At 40.5% G+C, this 14,448-nt stretch overlaps 1 protein-coding gene across 3 annotated transcripts in view; it reads left to right on the forward strand.

Annotated features, from left to right (window-relative positions):
• Nucleotides 1-14,448, forward strand: part of ADCY8 (adenylate cyclase 8) — a gene marked incomplete at its 5' end in the record, with an annotated part of 218,088 nt that overhangs the window by 123,051 nt on the left and 80,589 nt on the right. For 2 of the 3 annotated variants that reach the window (XM_082601266.1, XM_082601267.1), the window contains one exon: nt 4,020-4,217. The exons of the other annotated variant lie outside the window; for it this stretch is intronic. In XM_082601266.1, the coding sequence (XP_082457392.1) occupies nt 4,020-4,217 (198 nt within the window). The remainder of the gene's footprint in view (nt 1-4,019; nt 4,218-14,448) is intronic. 3 annotated transcript variants of the gene reach the window in all.

Here is a 14,448-nt window from a genome sequence, read left to right on the forward strand (position 1 = left end):
GACCCAAACTGATTAAGGAATACAAAGGGTATTGCTATCCATGAAGCAATAGGACCTGTAAAAAAAAAAAAAAAAAAAGGAGGTTGTTAGTGTGTACATAAATTAAAAAAAAAAAAGATTCCCAAAGGAAAGTCTTCTGGTCATAAACCAAATGATGAGCTTAAGAGGATTTATGATTTCCCCCACCCCATTCAAATGCAGTTTACAAAAGGATACGTGGATGATAATTTTCACCAGAACCCCCAGACTCGCAGGCAAGACCTTATGATCAGAAACTTGGGTTCAGAAGGGACTCTGGTTTTCATTTGGGCTTTGATCTGTGTTAAGCACCTGTGAGTAAGGAAGTAATTGAAATGCCTGTGGGGGGCCATGGATCTCAGTTAGGATAAATCACCAGGCTGCAGTGTCTTTTTGTGAAGAGACTCAGACATGAGAGGCCCCCTCAGCTGCAAACTTTGATTTTTCCCAACACTGCTGCTCTAGTCTGACCTCCTAAATGTCTGAAAATGCCAGCTAAAGTAAAGAAATGAAAATACACATTTAGTACTGTATATTAAGTATTGTATTTAAATTGTTCATAAATTATATATGATACATATTTGAATATATGTTTCAATGTGTAATTAAATTGAATTATATTTACATTCATAATCATTGATATTCGATTATTCTCAGTCATTTCCCATTTCCTTCCATTTCATCCATTATTTTCCCCCCTATTATCTTGCCAATTGCTTAAGCTGTTTATGTGAAAGAACAATCTCAACATTTTGGGAGGTCAGTTTAAGACTGGAATCATATTTGAAAGCTTATGCTATTTTTTAACATGATCTGATCTCCCTCACACTAGTCCTGTAAGTCTTAAAGGGAGAAAACCATATTCTATTGAAAATAGCCTGTTCCATCATAGACTCTAAACAAGCAGATAAGATGTGTTACACATTTCCCAAATACTGCTTACAAGTGAATCACTGTGAAGATATCAGCTTATGGATCTTTAGTGTTAGCAGGATTATCTTACTGGAGGCCAACACATGGTGAAATCATCTCAGTGGCCATTACTAGTGGAGAAGGAGGATCACAAATAATCTCAAGCTATAGTATCCCCCAAAGCCATTCATACTTTTCAGTGGTGCACTGAGGGTAAATGAAAGCAGATGCTTTCTCTTCCTAATTCCAACCTACTTGACTTACTGAGTTGATGCTGGTCTTCCCTTGAGTGTATATGTCCTGAAGGTGAGGTAGATTGAGAGAGATTGCTTGTCAAACAGCAGGTATGATTGTCATATGTAATTGACAAAACAAATGATCAGAAAAGGAATGGCTGAGCATGGACTACCTGCATTAAAATACTAGGGATATAATTGCAAGGAGTAAAAATAATTGCTTGGTCAAGAAAAGCATTCTCCATCTCAGCATCATTGACATTTTGATGCAAGGACTCCTTCCCAGCTCTTAATTGTAACCTGGTGGCAATGAGGAAAGAAAGAGAGGTGCTTCCAAGCTTATCTCTCACTTGAAGCAGCCACACAGACAGTCAATAAGGGGCAGGGGAGCTCTGAAAGTAGGAAGTTTTACTGGTCTCTGCCTTACAAAATGGTCAACGGCACAGGCACTCAGGAAGCAACATCTATTCCTGGTTTTCCAAAGGTCTCCCTACAGACTGCAGTCAATCCCAGATAACATTTTCACCGGTCCCCATCAATATGAGAAAAATGGGGGCATTCACGAAGTTAAATGCATTCCGTGTAAAGAACAATCCTTTGTTTTGAGCTTATGTCATTCTTGTTGCAAAAACAATGCCCTTTCTTTTATGAAATGGTGGTCAAACAGAGGGTTGTAGCTGTGGCGGTCACTGCTGCTACTGCTATAATTTATACAGATCAGTCCAAAAATATTTTTGAAACTCCCCTTCTCTGTGAAATCCAGAGGTCTAAGAGCCATTGAAGGCATGAGGGGACTGGTAGAGTGGAAGGCTCAATGTAGTTCAAAGAAGGAAAACTGTAGGAAAATAAAAATTACAGAGAGAGAGAGAAATTCCTAACTGTGGATCTATGTAGATAGTGAGCTGATTTCCTCTCCTTTCCTGTCAGATCCCAGCTCCAAGCCTTTGCCAGGGGAGCATTTTCGCATCTCTAAGCCCGAATGTATGTCCAGACGAGGGCAGCTGGAGTGTCTTTTCCACCTCCTCTCCAAGGTAGAAGACTAAATTTTGTCGTTTTCCAAACTATGTGGAGAGAATTTCTGCCCAAGAAACCAATAGGAGATCCACAGAGGGTGGGCTCCAGTCTCTTTCACCTTCTGAGATGCTGTTCTAACATCATTTAATCCCAGGGCTCAAGCCCTCTGGCCCTACATGGACCCTGCTGTTCAGTTTGCTGGAACATTGGCCCCTGCTTCCCTCTCTCTGCTCCAGCTCTACTGCTCACCTCTCATCCTGCCATACCTCCCCCTAACATCTATCTTTTTCTCTGTGGTAGCCTCCTTCGTACTCAGAGCTGAAATTAACTTCACTGCCCTGAGAGCATATACTTTACTTTTGCGTGTTGGCACATGCAACTCCATCCTTCATCCTGGGGCTGGAGAAGGTTTCCATAAATTCTACCAGTGATGAAGCCCTGCTCAAGAATTCTTTAGAGACTTTGAATTTAGGTTACGTTGAATATCTCCACGAAGCTTAAGAGGAAGAGTCCAACAGTACCATAGGAGGAATACTTATGGAATGGGCTAGCAGGCTTCATGAGATCAAAGCCCCCGACTCTGGCTCTGGCTCTGGGGTCAGAGGATCTGACCTGGCTGCAGAAAAGCTGATGGCTCGTGAGCGTGATTCTCTGAGGCTCACAGGTACATGAAGGGTTCAGGTAGAAGGACCTCCAAGATGTTCTATCAGCTCTCACAGGCTACCATTTGATAACTACACCATCTTATCTCAGTCTAGCCTATGGTCTAACATTGGCCAAGGTGAGAGGCTGGCAGAGGAATGAAGATGCAGTGAGTGTGTACAGAAGCAGAGTTTTCTCTTCCCCTTTACAGATGTACAGCAGCCTATACCTCTCCCCAAGGAAATCTTTTGAGGAAGGAGATGAGCATCATTGTCCTTATATCTCTCCAGCTCCAACTCCCATGTTTTTGGTCAGAGAAGTTGTCTTAAATTGGAGCTGTGAGTGAGCATTGCATTTGGCTAGATGCAGCCAGTTGATCTTGTCACCTGCAGCTAAATTGCCAGGAGACAGAGTCCTCCCTGCCAAATCTGGTGTGTCTTCGTAAGCCAGAGCTGTTTCTGCATCCATGGGGCCACACCCAATGACCAACCATGGTGGCTGTGCCTTTCCCCACCTCCTGCTGTTTAACCTGTGAAATGGTGAGAGGCTGAAACTGCTTGCATTTTTTTGCCTAAAGGAAATTAAACACATATATCTATATGAAGATATAGATATATAATGGTCTGTGGGGAAAAAACATTCATCTACTGTAAAAATATAACAATCTTTATCAAGTTTAAGGTGCAGATCCTGGCTTATTTGGCTGTTCATGAGGAATGCTAAAAAAGAAAATGCAAACCATTGGTCCCCAAGCCTCTCCACCACAATTAAAGGAAAGACCACATGAAAATGTGGAATCTACTTGGTTGGAGAGGATCGTTTCCATGGACTTTTCAGATCTGTTTTCCTTTCTGCTATTTGTACTGGTTTTCTTTCTCTCATGCCAGGGATGTGCCTGGTTAGAGAAAGGGTCTTGATTAACACTTCCAAGCCAACAACTCACCAAATATCTGAACCAAGGGAATTCAGTGCACCTACACAGAGGAAAGAGAAATAGCCCTCTTGACGTGCCCTTTTTGCCAGGTTGTGTTTCTCTGAACCAAATGCTAACTTATCAACTTCTGTAGGTTTCACTGAATACAACTGCATGGAATGCTATTACTGTTTGCAATGCAACCTAATCTGAACACATTGCATTTCTTTTTAATCCAAAGGGGACTAGCAGGTTTATTGTGTTTGCATGTGCTTTCCCCCTAGACTCTGGCTGCCCTAACAAGAAATTCAATAAATCTACTTCCAAACCATCTTGCACAAGCTTTGCATGTCCAGTCTGGGCCTGAGGAAATTAACAAGAGAATAGAACATACCATCGACTTGCGGAGTGGCGATAAATTGAGAAGAGAGCATATCAAGCCATTCTCACTGATGTTTAAAGACTCCAGCCTGGAGCACAAGGTAGACCTGGGTCTCCATAGTGGCTCTTTTTCTGGAATAAATTGTCGTAAATGTTCATGGGACTAGAGAGAGCCCAGGGGCTGTGGTTTTGGTTGGTGTGTTTGTGGTTTGTTTGTTTGGTTTGGTACTGTCTTTTCTTTTTCTCTTTGAAAATCATGAGTAGACTGAAGGTCATGTAAGGAGATGCTGGGTAGATAAAGAGAGCCTCAGCTTTGCTTTTTAAGGAAAAGATGACAGAAAGAACAAAGGAGTTCCTTCCACTTTGAGATTATTAACCCAAATGTCATTAGCACCCACTTGCCTTTGATTGTAGGTGAATCTGCCACCCTGTAACATAATATATGAGGGCACCCAATAACCTAATGCAAGCATTAATGATAAACACTGTCTTCCTTAGATTGGACACACCTGTTTTCCCATTTCCCCAGTCGTCCACCGCTCAGACCCCCTGATGTAAGGCATAGTAGGTGGGTTGTGGATTCAGAGTTGGGTTAGAATTCCACCTCTGCCACTTCCTTGCTAGGTGACCGTCAAAGTGAAGGATTCTGTGAGCACGAAGTCCTCTCTGTACAATGAGGATGATGAACGTGCCTCCCTCTTAGGTTACGACGAAAGGCTCCAGGCAATGCCTTGATCAGATCCACTGTTCGAAAGTAGCCGGCATTACCCTACTGCTGATGACTTTTTTCCACGCCCCTTCTCCCAGCCCAGCTCCAAACTGCAGAGTGTAGTGAGGAGGTGGTGCTGTCCCTGCTTAACTGGGCTGCTCTTTTGCACTGATGGAGGCTGACAGACCTTCTTTGACTGAGCACAGGAGGCGCTTGGCACCTGCAGGAGCTTCCAGCAAGAACAGCAGGGGATTTGCAAGCAAATTTCAGGAGTTTGATTCTATACTGTGCAAAGCTCCAGTGAACAATTTTTTGTGAGTCTGCTCAGCTGCCTGGGAGATTCTACTTTCCTAGGCTTGGAGAATTCACACTTCTGTGCACATGCATTATTCCCAGCGTATCTCTTTGATAAACTCCCTGAAGGTTGCAAACTCCAAAGTACTATCTTCACCTGTGATTGACAGTTTGAAATGTATCATGTCTAGGTACTAACAAAACAAAAGGAAAAGAAACATTTTGCCTGTTCAAGAGTCCCCCTCAAATAACAGGTGGACTTTCCTTGTTAGTAATATAACTAAGGGCTTAAGGTCCAAATTAAATGCATTTTCTTTCCTGCTTGCTGCATGGAAGGAGCTAGGAAGAGCAGGGTGGTCTTGCAAAGAATCTTCTCAATTAGCCTGTGTAAATACCTGTGTCCAGAGCTCTACAAAACCCTTTTTATTCATTCTTGCTAAGGAGGTACTTGCTTCACTAATGACCTGACCCTTGCAGACTAGAGATAATTTCTAATGTGTTTTATTCAGTAGTGCCTGGCCCGCACCTACAGGCACCTGGTGTTGGAGGGGGGATGGATCTAGGGGAGGCACAGTGTATCTGAGGTTGATTTCTGTGACCAGCTTCTAGGAGAAGCAGAGGGCAGCATCCTGGATGGACATGCAGGGACGTGGCCACTGGCAGTCCAGCTTTGCATCACCTAGTGTGTGCTCTGCGTCGTGTAGGTTACGGAAGTGAAGGCAAGTGAGCACATCAGCTAATGTTCACTCCCCTCGTGTCACAGAGACGGCCCTCATGACTCCTGCTCTGACACCCTCTCCAGGGGCTGCGTTACTGCTGAGCAGAGGATATATCAAAACTCATAGTCAGTGGGTATTTACCAAATACCAGGCACTATTCTAAGCTGTTTGCACAAATTGACTAACAGTGACAGTATGAAGATGTTATTAGGAGCCTCAGTTTATATTTGCTGAAATGGAGACATGGAGAAACGATTAGGTAGCCTACCCAAACTCGAACTGTCAGTAGAAGGGCTGCGATCTGAGCCCACTGTGACCCCAAAGCCAGTGCCCTTGTCTGTGCACGACACTGCCCCTCCCAGGAGCCCTGGGGACTTGTCCTCCCAGGCCCTTGTCTGAAGAAGACAATCCTATGCTAGCTTCATCCTCTTCTCTTTGAAGTTTGGATGAGGTGGGAGGCACAGGACAGGGGTCTGGGAGAGAGATCAAGTAAGAAAGGGTCCTTGAAACCTTACCGAAATAACAGGGTCTTCAAATCCATAGGGCTCCAGAGTTAGAGAACCGCATCAGTGTGAATCTACCCTGTGCCTCGTGTTTCTGTATATTGGTCTACTGCATCCTCAGGGAAACAGTCCTATCTTGCTTCCAGAAGAGAAAACTGAGCCTCCTAGAGGTTAAAGAGAGGTCATAGCTCTCAGTATCTGGATGCCTATTTCATTGACTCTAAGGTACCATCAACTGTGAGGTGCTTGATTTTTCTATGCAGCACTAAGAAAAACCACCCAATGAGCTGTGCTTACACCCTCAAGGTAAAAATGAACAGAAAAAAAACCAACCCAGCAAACAGAGTCAGTGAGGAAATTCACATGCCTCTATCTGGGTATTGGTTAGATTAAAAAAAAAAAAAGAACTCTCCAAGAAGTTGAATCCAAAATGAAATCCCTGAGTTCACACACTGAATGTGATCGAAAAAAAAAAAAAAAAAAAAAGGTCAGGCAGAGAATTTTAAATGGTTCTGGATTCATATTGCCCCCTGGTGACCAGCAGAAGCAATCACAAACCTCCCTGGAAGTACTCGTGTTTCAAGACTCCTTTGATAGTTAAGATACTTTCTGATTTCAGAGATGTTAAAAGGTGGGGTAAAAATTGTGCATCTTAGATTTGTTGAAATATTTACAGTATTTGTGACTCCAGTCTTTTCTCTTCCCACTGCCCTACCCTGCTTCTTGGGAGTAAGTTTGGACCATAAAAGTATGTTTTCTGAAAGGAAAAATGGAAAAGGAAAGAATGATTTTACCCTGGAAATTCTGTAGGGAAGAAATTTTTGAAAATTTCTTTTCAAACAGAAAAGAAATTCTGTTTGAACAATATACAGATATATGAACCAGGGAAACTGTTCTCCACTCCACCTTTATTCGTGAATTGGAGAACACAAAAAACTCTTTTGAAATGTCATCCAGACACTTCCTGGTTACATTAGTTTATAAAAATTAGCATATCTAGCGAGTGTTATGAGAAATGGGACTTTTATATGTCTCCTGGTGTTGCATAAATGCTTGTTGAATGAATGAAGACTCAGGTTAAGGAGAATCTTTGAGGAGATTACCTCGCAGCTGGTCTCAGGATATTTTTTGTGAATTCTAAGAACCAAAAGACATGGGTTGGTTTTATTTTGTTTGTTTGTTTGTTTTAACATCTTCATTGGAGTATAATTGCTTTACAATGGTGTGTTAGTTTCTGCTTTATAACAAAGTGAATCAGTTATACATATACATATGTTCCCATATCTCTTCCCTCTTGCGTCTCCCTCCCTCCCACCCTCCCTATCTCACCCCTCTAGGCGGTCACAAACCTGTGATCTCCCTGTGCTATGTGGCTACTTCCCACTAGCTATCTATTTTACGTTTGGTAGTGTATATATGTCCATGCCACTCTCTCGCTTTGTCCCAGCTTACCTTTCCCCCTCCCCATATCCTCAAGTCCATGCTCTAGTAGGTCTGTGTCTTTATTCCCGTCTTACCCCTAGGTTCTTCATGACCCGTTTTTTTCCCTTAGATTCCATATATATGTGTTAGCATACGGTATTTGTCTTTCTCTTTCTGACTTACTTCACTCTGTATGACAGACTCTAGGTCCATCCACCTGACTACAAATAACTCAATTTCGTTTCTTTTTATGGCTGAGTAATATTCCGTTGTATATATGTGCCACATCTTCTTTATCCATTCACCTATTGATGGACCCTTAGGTTGCTTCCATGTCCTGGCTATCGTAAATAGAGCTGCAATGAACATTTTGACCTGACTCTTGGCAGTGGAGTTTCAGGAGAGACGACTGTCAGGTTCTGCTGACTCCCTGCCATGTCATTTCATGGTGGTTCACACACATACACACAAAGGAATCCTTACAGTTAAGCTTCAGGAAAGTGTGCTCATGACTCATTTGCCTTAGCCAAGTTTGAGCAGCACATTTTCCTTCTGTGTTCCAGGGTTTTCTCATCTGTGAAATGAGATAGATGGACAGCTCCTAATAGCTTTCAGCAGTCAGTGCTATGAGGTTGTGAATTCCCTAGGGTCATGATGAGCACATGTGCTAGTTTGCCTGGTTTACATCCATTTTCTCAGTGTAATTATAAATAGCACCTCCGTTCACTCAAAAATCACGTGAGTGACAAGTCATGTGACCGAAGGCTTAGACCTTGGCCAGGTTAGAATTAGTGGTTCTCAACATCTTCTTCACTTCCCTGCAACCACATGAGGTCTCTGGGAAGACCCCAGGATGGGGGATGGGCCCTAATCCCATCCTCAAAGGTCCCCTCCAGTTCCTCCCAGATTTCGCAGAAGAATCCTCCACCCTTCTTTGGTTTCCAGCTAAAATTTCCTAAGGGAGCTGACAGATCTCAGGGGCAAACAAAAATTAGAACTATGGTAAAGAGATGTAGGAAACATGACATGTTTGTGAAATACTATCAATCATATTGGAATTTTTTCTTTTATTATATATAATTCTTTTTCTTCCTAAAAAAAATTAATTCATTTTCACTAGCAAAAGCTTATACCAAGCATATAAGGCAAGAAGAAAATGACATCTCTTGTCATCTTACAACCCTGGATAACCATTGTTAACATTTTGGCATCTGTCATGCTAGTCTTTCATGAGTATGATTCTTTATACTTATCTATGCAATTTTTCTATTAATACAGGACCATTTTGTACGTCGTGCCTTGTAACATAGTGTTAAGCTTTTTGCTTGGGCTTTTCCCCACATTATTAAATGTTTAGTTACAAAATAATTTTTGTAACTGCATACTAATCCAGTGCATGTTTTAAACATTTTGGGCTTTTTTTTCTCTCAGTTTTTCACTATTATAAATTATAAATTGCGTTGCACTGACCATTGTCATAGTTAAATCATACATCCATGTTTAATTATTTTCTTAGGATAAAATCATAAGAATGGGTATGAGAATGTACATTTTAAATACTTGATGTACATTCTGAAATCATGCTCAAAAACTATGCCTATACTTTTTAAAACTTGCCAACTTGATAAGATACAAGCAGCATCTTCCTGCCATTAAAAAAAAAATTATTATTGAGGTTGAATGTCTTTCTGTATGTTTTTTATGTTTTGGTCTTTATATTTCTTCTTTTGTGATTTGCACACTTGTCTTAATTGTGCAATCTGTCCATTTATCTTAATTGTGTGACTTAAACTTTTGTCTTAATTGTCATCTTTTATTGTGCTGCTCACCTCTGTATTATTGATTTGTGTGTATTCTTTATATAGTGAAGAACTTAACCCCAGAACACTTAACAAGAAGGTGATATTTCTCAGCCTCTGACCCATATTTCTCTTCTAGGACAAGACTCTGAATGAAGCTTAGTATGGGGAAGGCAATTAGTTATAATTATGTATTAATGTTTCCAGGCCAGAGAAACCAACCCAAAACTTTCCTTAAGAGAGCTTAGTAACATAAAAACACTTATTTGGAGTGACCTCACTCAGCTTAGTGTTACAAAAACAGTGTGACCATCTCAGAATGAGGCAACTTCCTCATCTTGACTGAAGATTAAGATGTTAAATAAATGCTTCAAAATTGATTGAAAATTTATGTTTTGATGTGGGTATTCTAGTGGGATAAGTGTTAAAATCAAACCATATCAATGATGATTAGATTTCCTTCCTTCTTTTAATGCTGATATCTTTCTGTTAAATTCTGAATTTTTTTCCTTTGAGAAATCAAGGCCTCCTTTGTCAATATTACAAATTTAGCAATAAAAAGCCTCTTTGTCCTAGGATAATAGTCTTCAAACTTGAGGATCACCTGGGGCTCTTGTTTAAAATGCAGGTACCTGCCAATCACTCTGCCCCCAAGACTCTGATTTTGCAAGCGGACCTACATTTTGAGAAAACCCTTCTGGGATTCCGTTGTCCTGAGTTGTCAGCCACCTTTCTCTGTCCTTGGCGGCACATTAGGACTTGGGCTAGTCCCTTGCTTCATGCCTTCAGAGACCAGGTCACATCAGAAGTTTCCGAGTCCATACTCAAGGCCAACATGGCCTCAGACAGGCCTAGAAGGAATGTCTCCATAAACCTCCCAATGCTCCCAGGAGGTCAGGCTTGGGGGTCAAAGAGACCTTGGTTCAAATCCCACTTTGGAAATAGATGTGGGTGCAATGGATTAATTTATCGATCATTATTGGATACTGACAAGTTGGTAGCTTTCCATCACTCAGATGGACATCCCGGCACACATGAAAAACTTCATTTATTTCACAAGTGTTTGGTCTTTGCTAAAAGACAGAGGAAAGAACATATACTTGATTAATGAGTAGACATGACTTGAACCCAATTCCTGCTAGATACTGGCTGGGTGATGCGGGACAAGGTGTTTGATCACAGTGAGATGACAGTGATCATACTACCTGCCCCTCATTGGATTGTTCTGAAAATTAGATGACATAATACTCATATAATAAGTGTTTGAATAAATGCAATAGTTATTGTTTTCCCTTCCCTCCTGATGAATTCTGTATCAATCCAATTCTGGGTGAGGCTACACCCTCACTTAAAATAAATCTTACACTTCTAGAGCTTCTTTAGAGAAACTACTTCATTAAAAAGGGTGGGGGGGAGAGCAGTGTTAACGTGCTTGTATCCCAGGGTACCAGGGTCATGACTCTCATAAATACAGATTTATATAAGTACATAAAGGTGTGTCCTAAGCAAGTACACACCTATAGGCCATTGATAGTGCTTGCTATGAACCAAGTTCGGTGCTGAAAATTTTCAAAATATTCATTTAATATTACTTTTGTTCCATCAGTAACCACATAAAAACAAGGATTTGTCACACAAGGAAACCTTTAGATAATCCTTTGGCTGAGTACAAGTGGGTCTTATCTCTGTTCAGAATTTCACTCAGTTTTCTCTATCTTTAATGAAGAAAGCCAAAGCTAAGTGGAGGCTTAAGAGATTTCAGGATAAATGTATCACAGGCTTTGAAATGTTTCTTCTTCCCATAAACTCCTATTGGAGTTACAGTGAGTAGACTAAAATAATTAAGGAGGAATTTCAGCAAAGCAAAGAAGGCTAGGCAAGTGAATGAATAATCTGATGGATTAAGATGTTGGATTCTGGAATTAGGTAATGAGAAAAATGCTTTTGTCTATTTTTGGAGACGTTCAGAATTTGTTGAAGCACATCATTTCTTATTTAGATGCAGAGGAGAGGAACATGGAATACTGAACCAAGTGGTCTTTGGTGTTCTCTCTCATTTATCTGAATTAGACACTTCCTGATCATTTTCATGATCTTATTTTTTTAAATTCTTTTGAAGGAATTATTCTGTTGTAGGCTCAGGTTACTCTTGAGTTTTACTTCTCTAATAAGGCTCAGAATAATAAGAATATTTAGGCCACCTCCTTCAGGTAAGAAGGACAGATTTCAAAGAGACTTAGGGGGAGAAAACAATCCATCCCTATTCAAACAGTAGCTAAGTGAGACTCCTTTACATTCTTGATATTGCCTTGTAAAATTCCTGCTATTTCTACACCCTCTAGGTAGTCAAATGATATCAAGGGCCATTTCACTTGTATCTTTGTATCAGACCAATTAGCTAGCTCCAGTCCCACAAAGCCAGCATTTTCAGAGTCAGGAGTACCAATTTCACCTATAATAATGTAGTGTAGGATGATAGAATTATGATGATTTCAACCTAAAGGTCATCAGCTCAGTCCTTAAAGTAATCCTAGTGTTTCATGTGTGGATATCACCAACACCTATAAACAGGGGCTTCTAGGCAAGGAATAAAGGAACAGTTATCGCTCTCACTGTTGGGGTACTGGGCCACTCAAGAAAGGAAGAGTCTTTTCTCCCAAGGATGGGAGATTTGGAGGAGGGTGAGCTGGGAGAATGGTGGGTTGGAAACTTTATGAAGTTCTGCTTGGGAATTCTCCTATGACAATCCATCCCCCTACCAAGGAAGACCATATATTGTCATTATCAAAAATATTTATATAACATATTATCATTGAGTCTTCTGTCATCTCTGGGATGGCATCCTTCCAGCCTCATTCTTCTGAAGCTGTCCATCTTAAATGACCTTGTGAGTTTACTAAATATGAGGAAATCTACTTTGTTCAAAGGTCAAGTTATTTGGGAAGACATATACCAGTGAGACATTCCTCAGATATACCTGTCACTTGTAGAATTGTTCTTGAAAATGATTTGGTTAGACGCTAGACACCAGGATAGGGAATATATTCTATTTCAAAATATGAAATTATTGAAAATTAGTTCCTAGCTTTTTTATTGCAATTGCTTTTCACCCAAATGGTCTCATTTAAGGGAGCTCTAGCCAGTGCCATCCTCCATAATGCATGAATTCAACAGAACAGACATTAATTTCCTTCGTTCACTCATGCAAAATGAGCAGATTGTCCCAGTTGAGATTCCTCTTTAACAAACATATTAATTTATATTAATGAGAGGTGTGCTAGAAAATTATCATTTTTCAAATTAGATTTATCCAAAGGTGGAATGGGCTCTCAAGTGAGGGGCTGATTTCCCCCATCACACTCAGGCAGGAGTTAATGGCTCATTTCTGAGAGGTTTTACTGAGTGAAATCAGCATTACTAAGAGCTGGACCAAGGTGACAAATAAAATCCATTCCACCTATAAAATTTTTCAATCCACATACACACTTGAAACAAAGACCAGAATCATTGTAGTTTGGACAATTAACTAGATTATTGCTATGGTTAGAAGCATCCTCTACATCTGGTAGGGATGTAAGAATTTAGTCAGTACCTTTTAGCTCATAGTCGAAGAGGAGGATCTAGCAGAGCGGGGTGATTTCCCTCCAACCCACCTAGAAAGACTTTCCGGGCATGTCTCAGGCAAAGAAACATAGCAAATTAGAAGCTCTGTTCATCACCTCTGCAAGCTAGCTTCCCTGGTCACACCTCTGTGGATGAACAATCTAGATGGGTTTTACCTTGTGTGATCACACTTGGGGTTCCAGGCTTCCTTTGGACAGATCTAGGAGCCCACAGATCCTCCTGGCTCTGAGTTCATTTATGAATATGCCTTTCAAGAGCGTGCAGGGCCGACATCCACAGACATGAGCAAAATGGAACACAAGTCCTTCCTGCTCTCCTTCCTTAGAAGGGAACCCAAGTCTCAACCTGATCAAATCAAGTAGGAATACTCATTTTAAAAACAATTTTTTAATTATTTGAAGACGGCGGCCCCTCTTATTCTGTTGCACTTAATAAAATCCACTGTATCTTTTATTTTCTTCCCTGTTATTTGTTCACTCCTTTAGGCCTTAAGAAAAGGGTTCTTTACATTGCATTGCTTTGTGCTGAGGAGCCATTCATTAATCATGAAAATGAGGCAGTGCCAATTTATTAAACTAACTCATGGGCTGTTTATGAGGTCCATTCTTTGCCCAGATCATGCTTCACCTTCATTCTAATGAAGATTTACATAGACTCAAATTTTTAACCCACTTTTTTTCTTTGTATTGTAAACCACATCACTGAAATATAACAAGACACATGATCATGCACCTTGTGAAGATGATTTTACCTTGAAAATAGCAAAGTTGCAGCAGTTAGTGCAGCCAATAAGGCCTTGCACTCTCTGGATTCCCTCCTTACAATCTGTGAGGTCCTACTTGAGTTACTCAGTTATTCTAATCTTCAGATTCATTATCTGCAAAATGGCGATATGATAAATGGGATCTTCTTTAAAGTGCTGTTATGATAATTAAATGAGATCATCCACATAAAGCATGTAGCATATTGCTTACCTTACACTAGATATTACTCATTATTACTCAATTTGTTACACTACATTTTGACCATTTCCTGAATCAACCAAAGCCTTACAGACTGAAAAGTAATAATACTGTTGTTCCTCTGTATCAGCAGGGCCTTGATTCCAGGACCCTCCCCATCGTAGATACCAAAGTCCACAGACAGTCAAATCCCTTATATACAATGACATAGTATTTGCATATAATCTACACACATCCTCTCCTAGACTTCAAATAATCTCTAATTTACTTGTAATACCTAGTACAATATAAATGCTATGT

The sequence above is a fragment of the Mesoplodon mirus genome (genome assembly GCF_964341445.2).
Source record: "Mesoplodon mirus genome assembly, chromosome: 16".
In the NCBI taxonomy this organism is placed as follows: Eukaryota; Metazoa; Chordata; class Mammalia; order Artiodactyla; family Ziphiidae; genus Mesoplodon; species Mesoplodon mirus.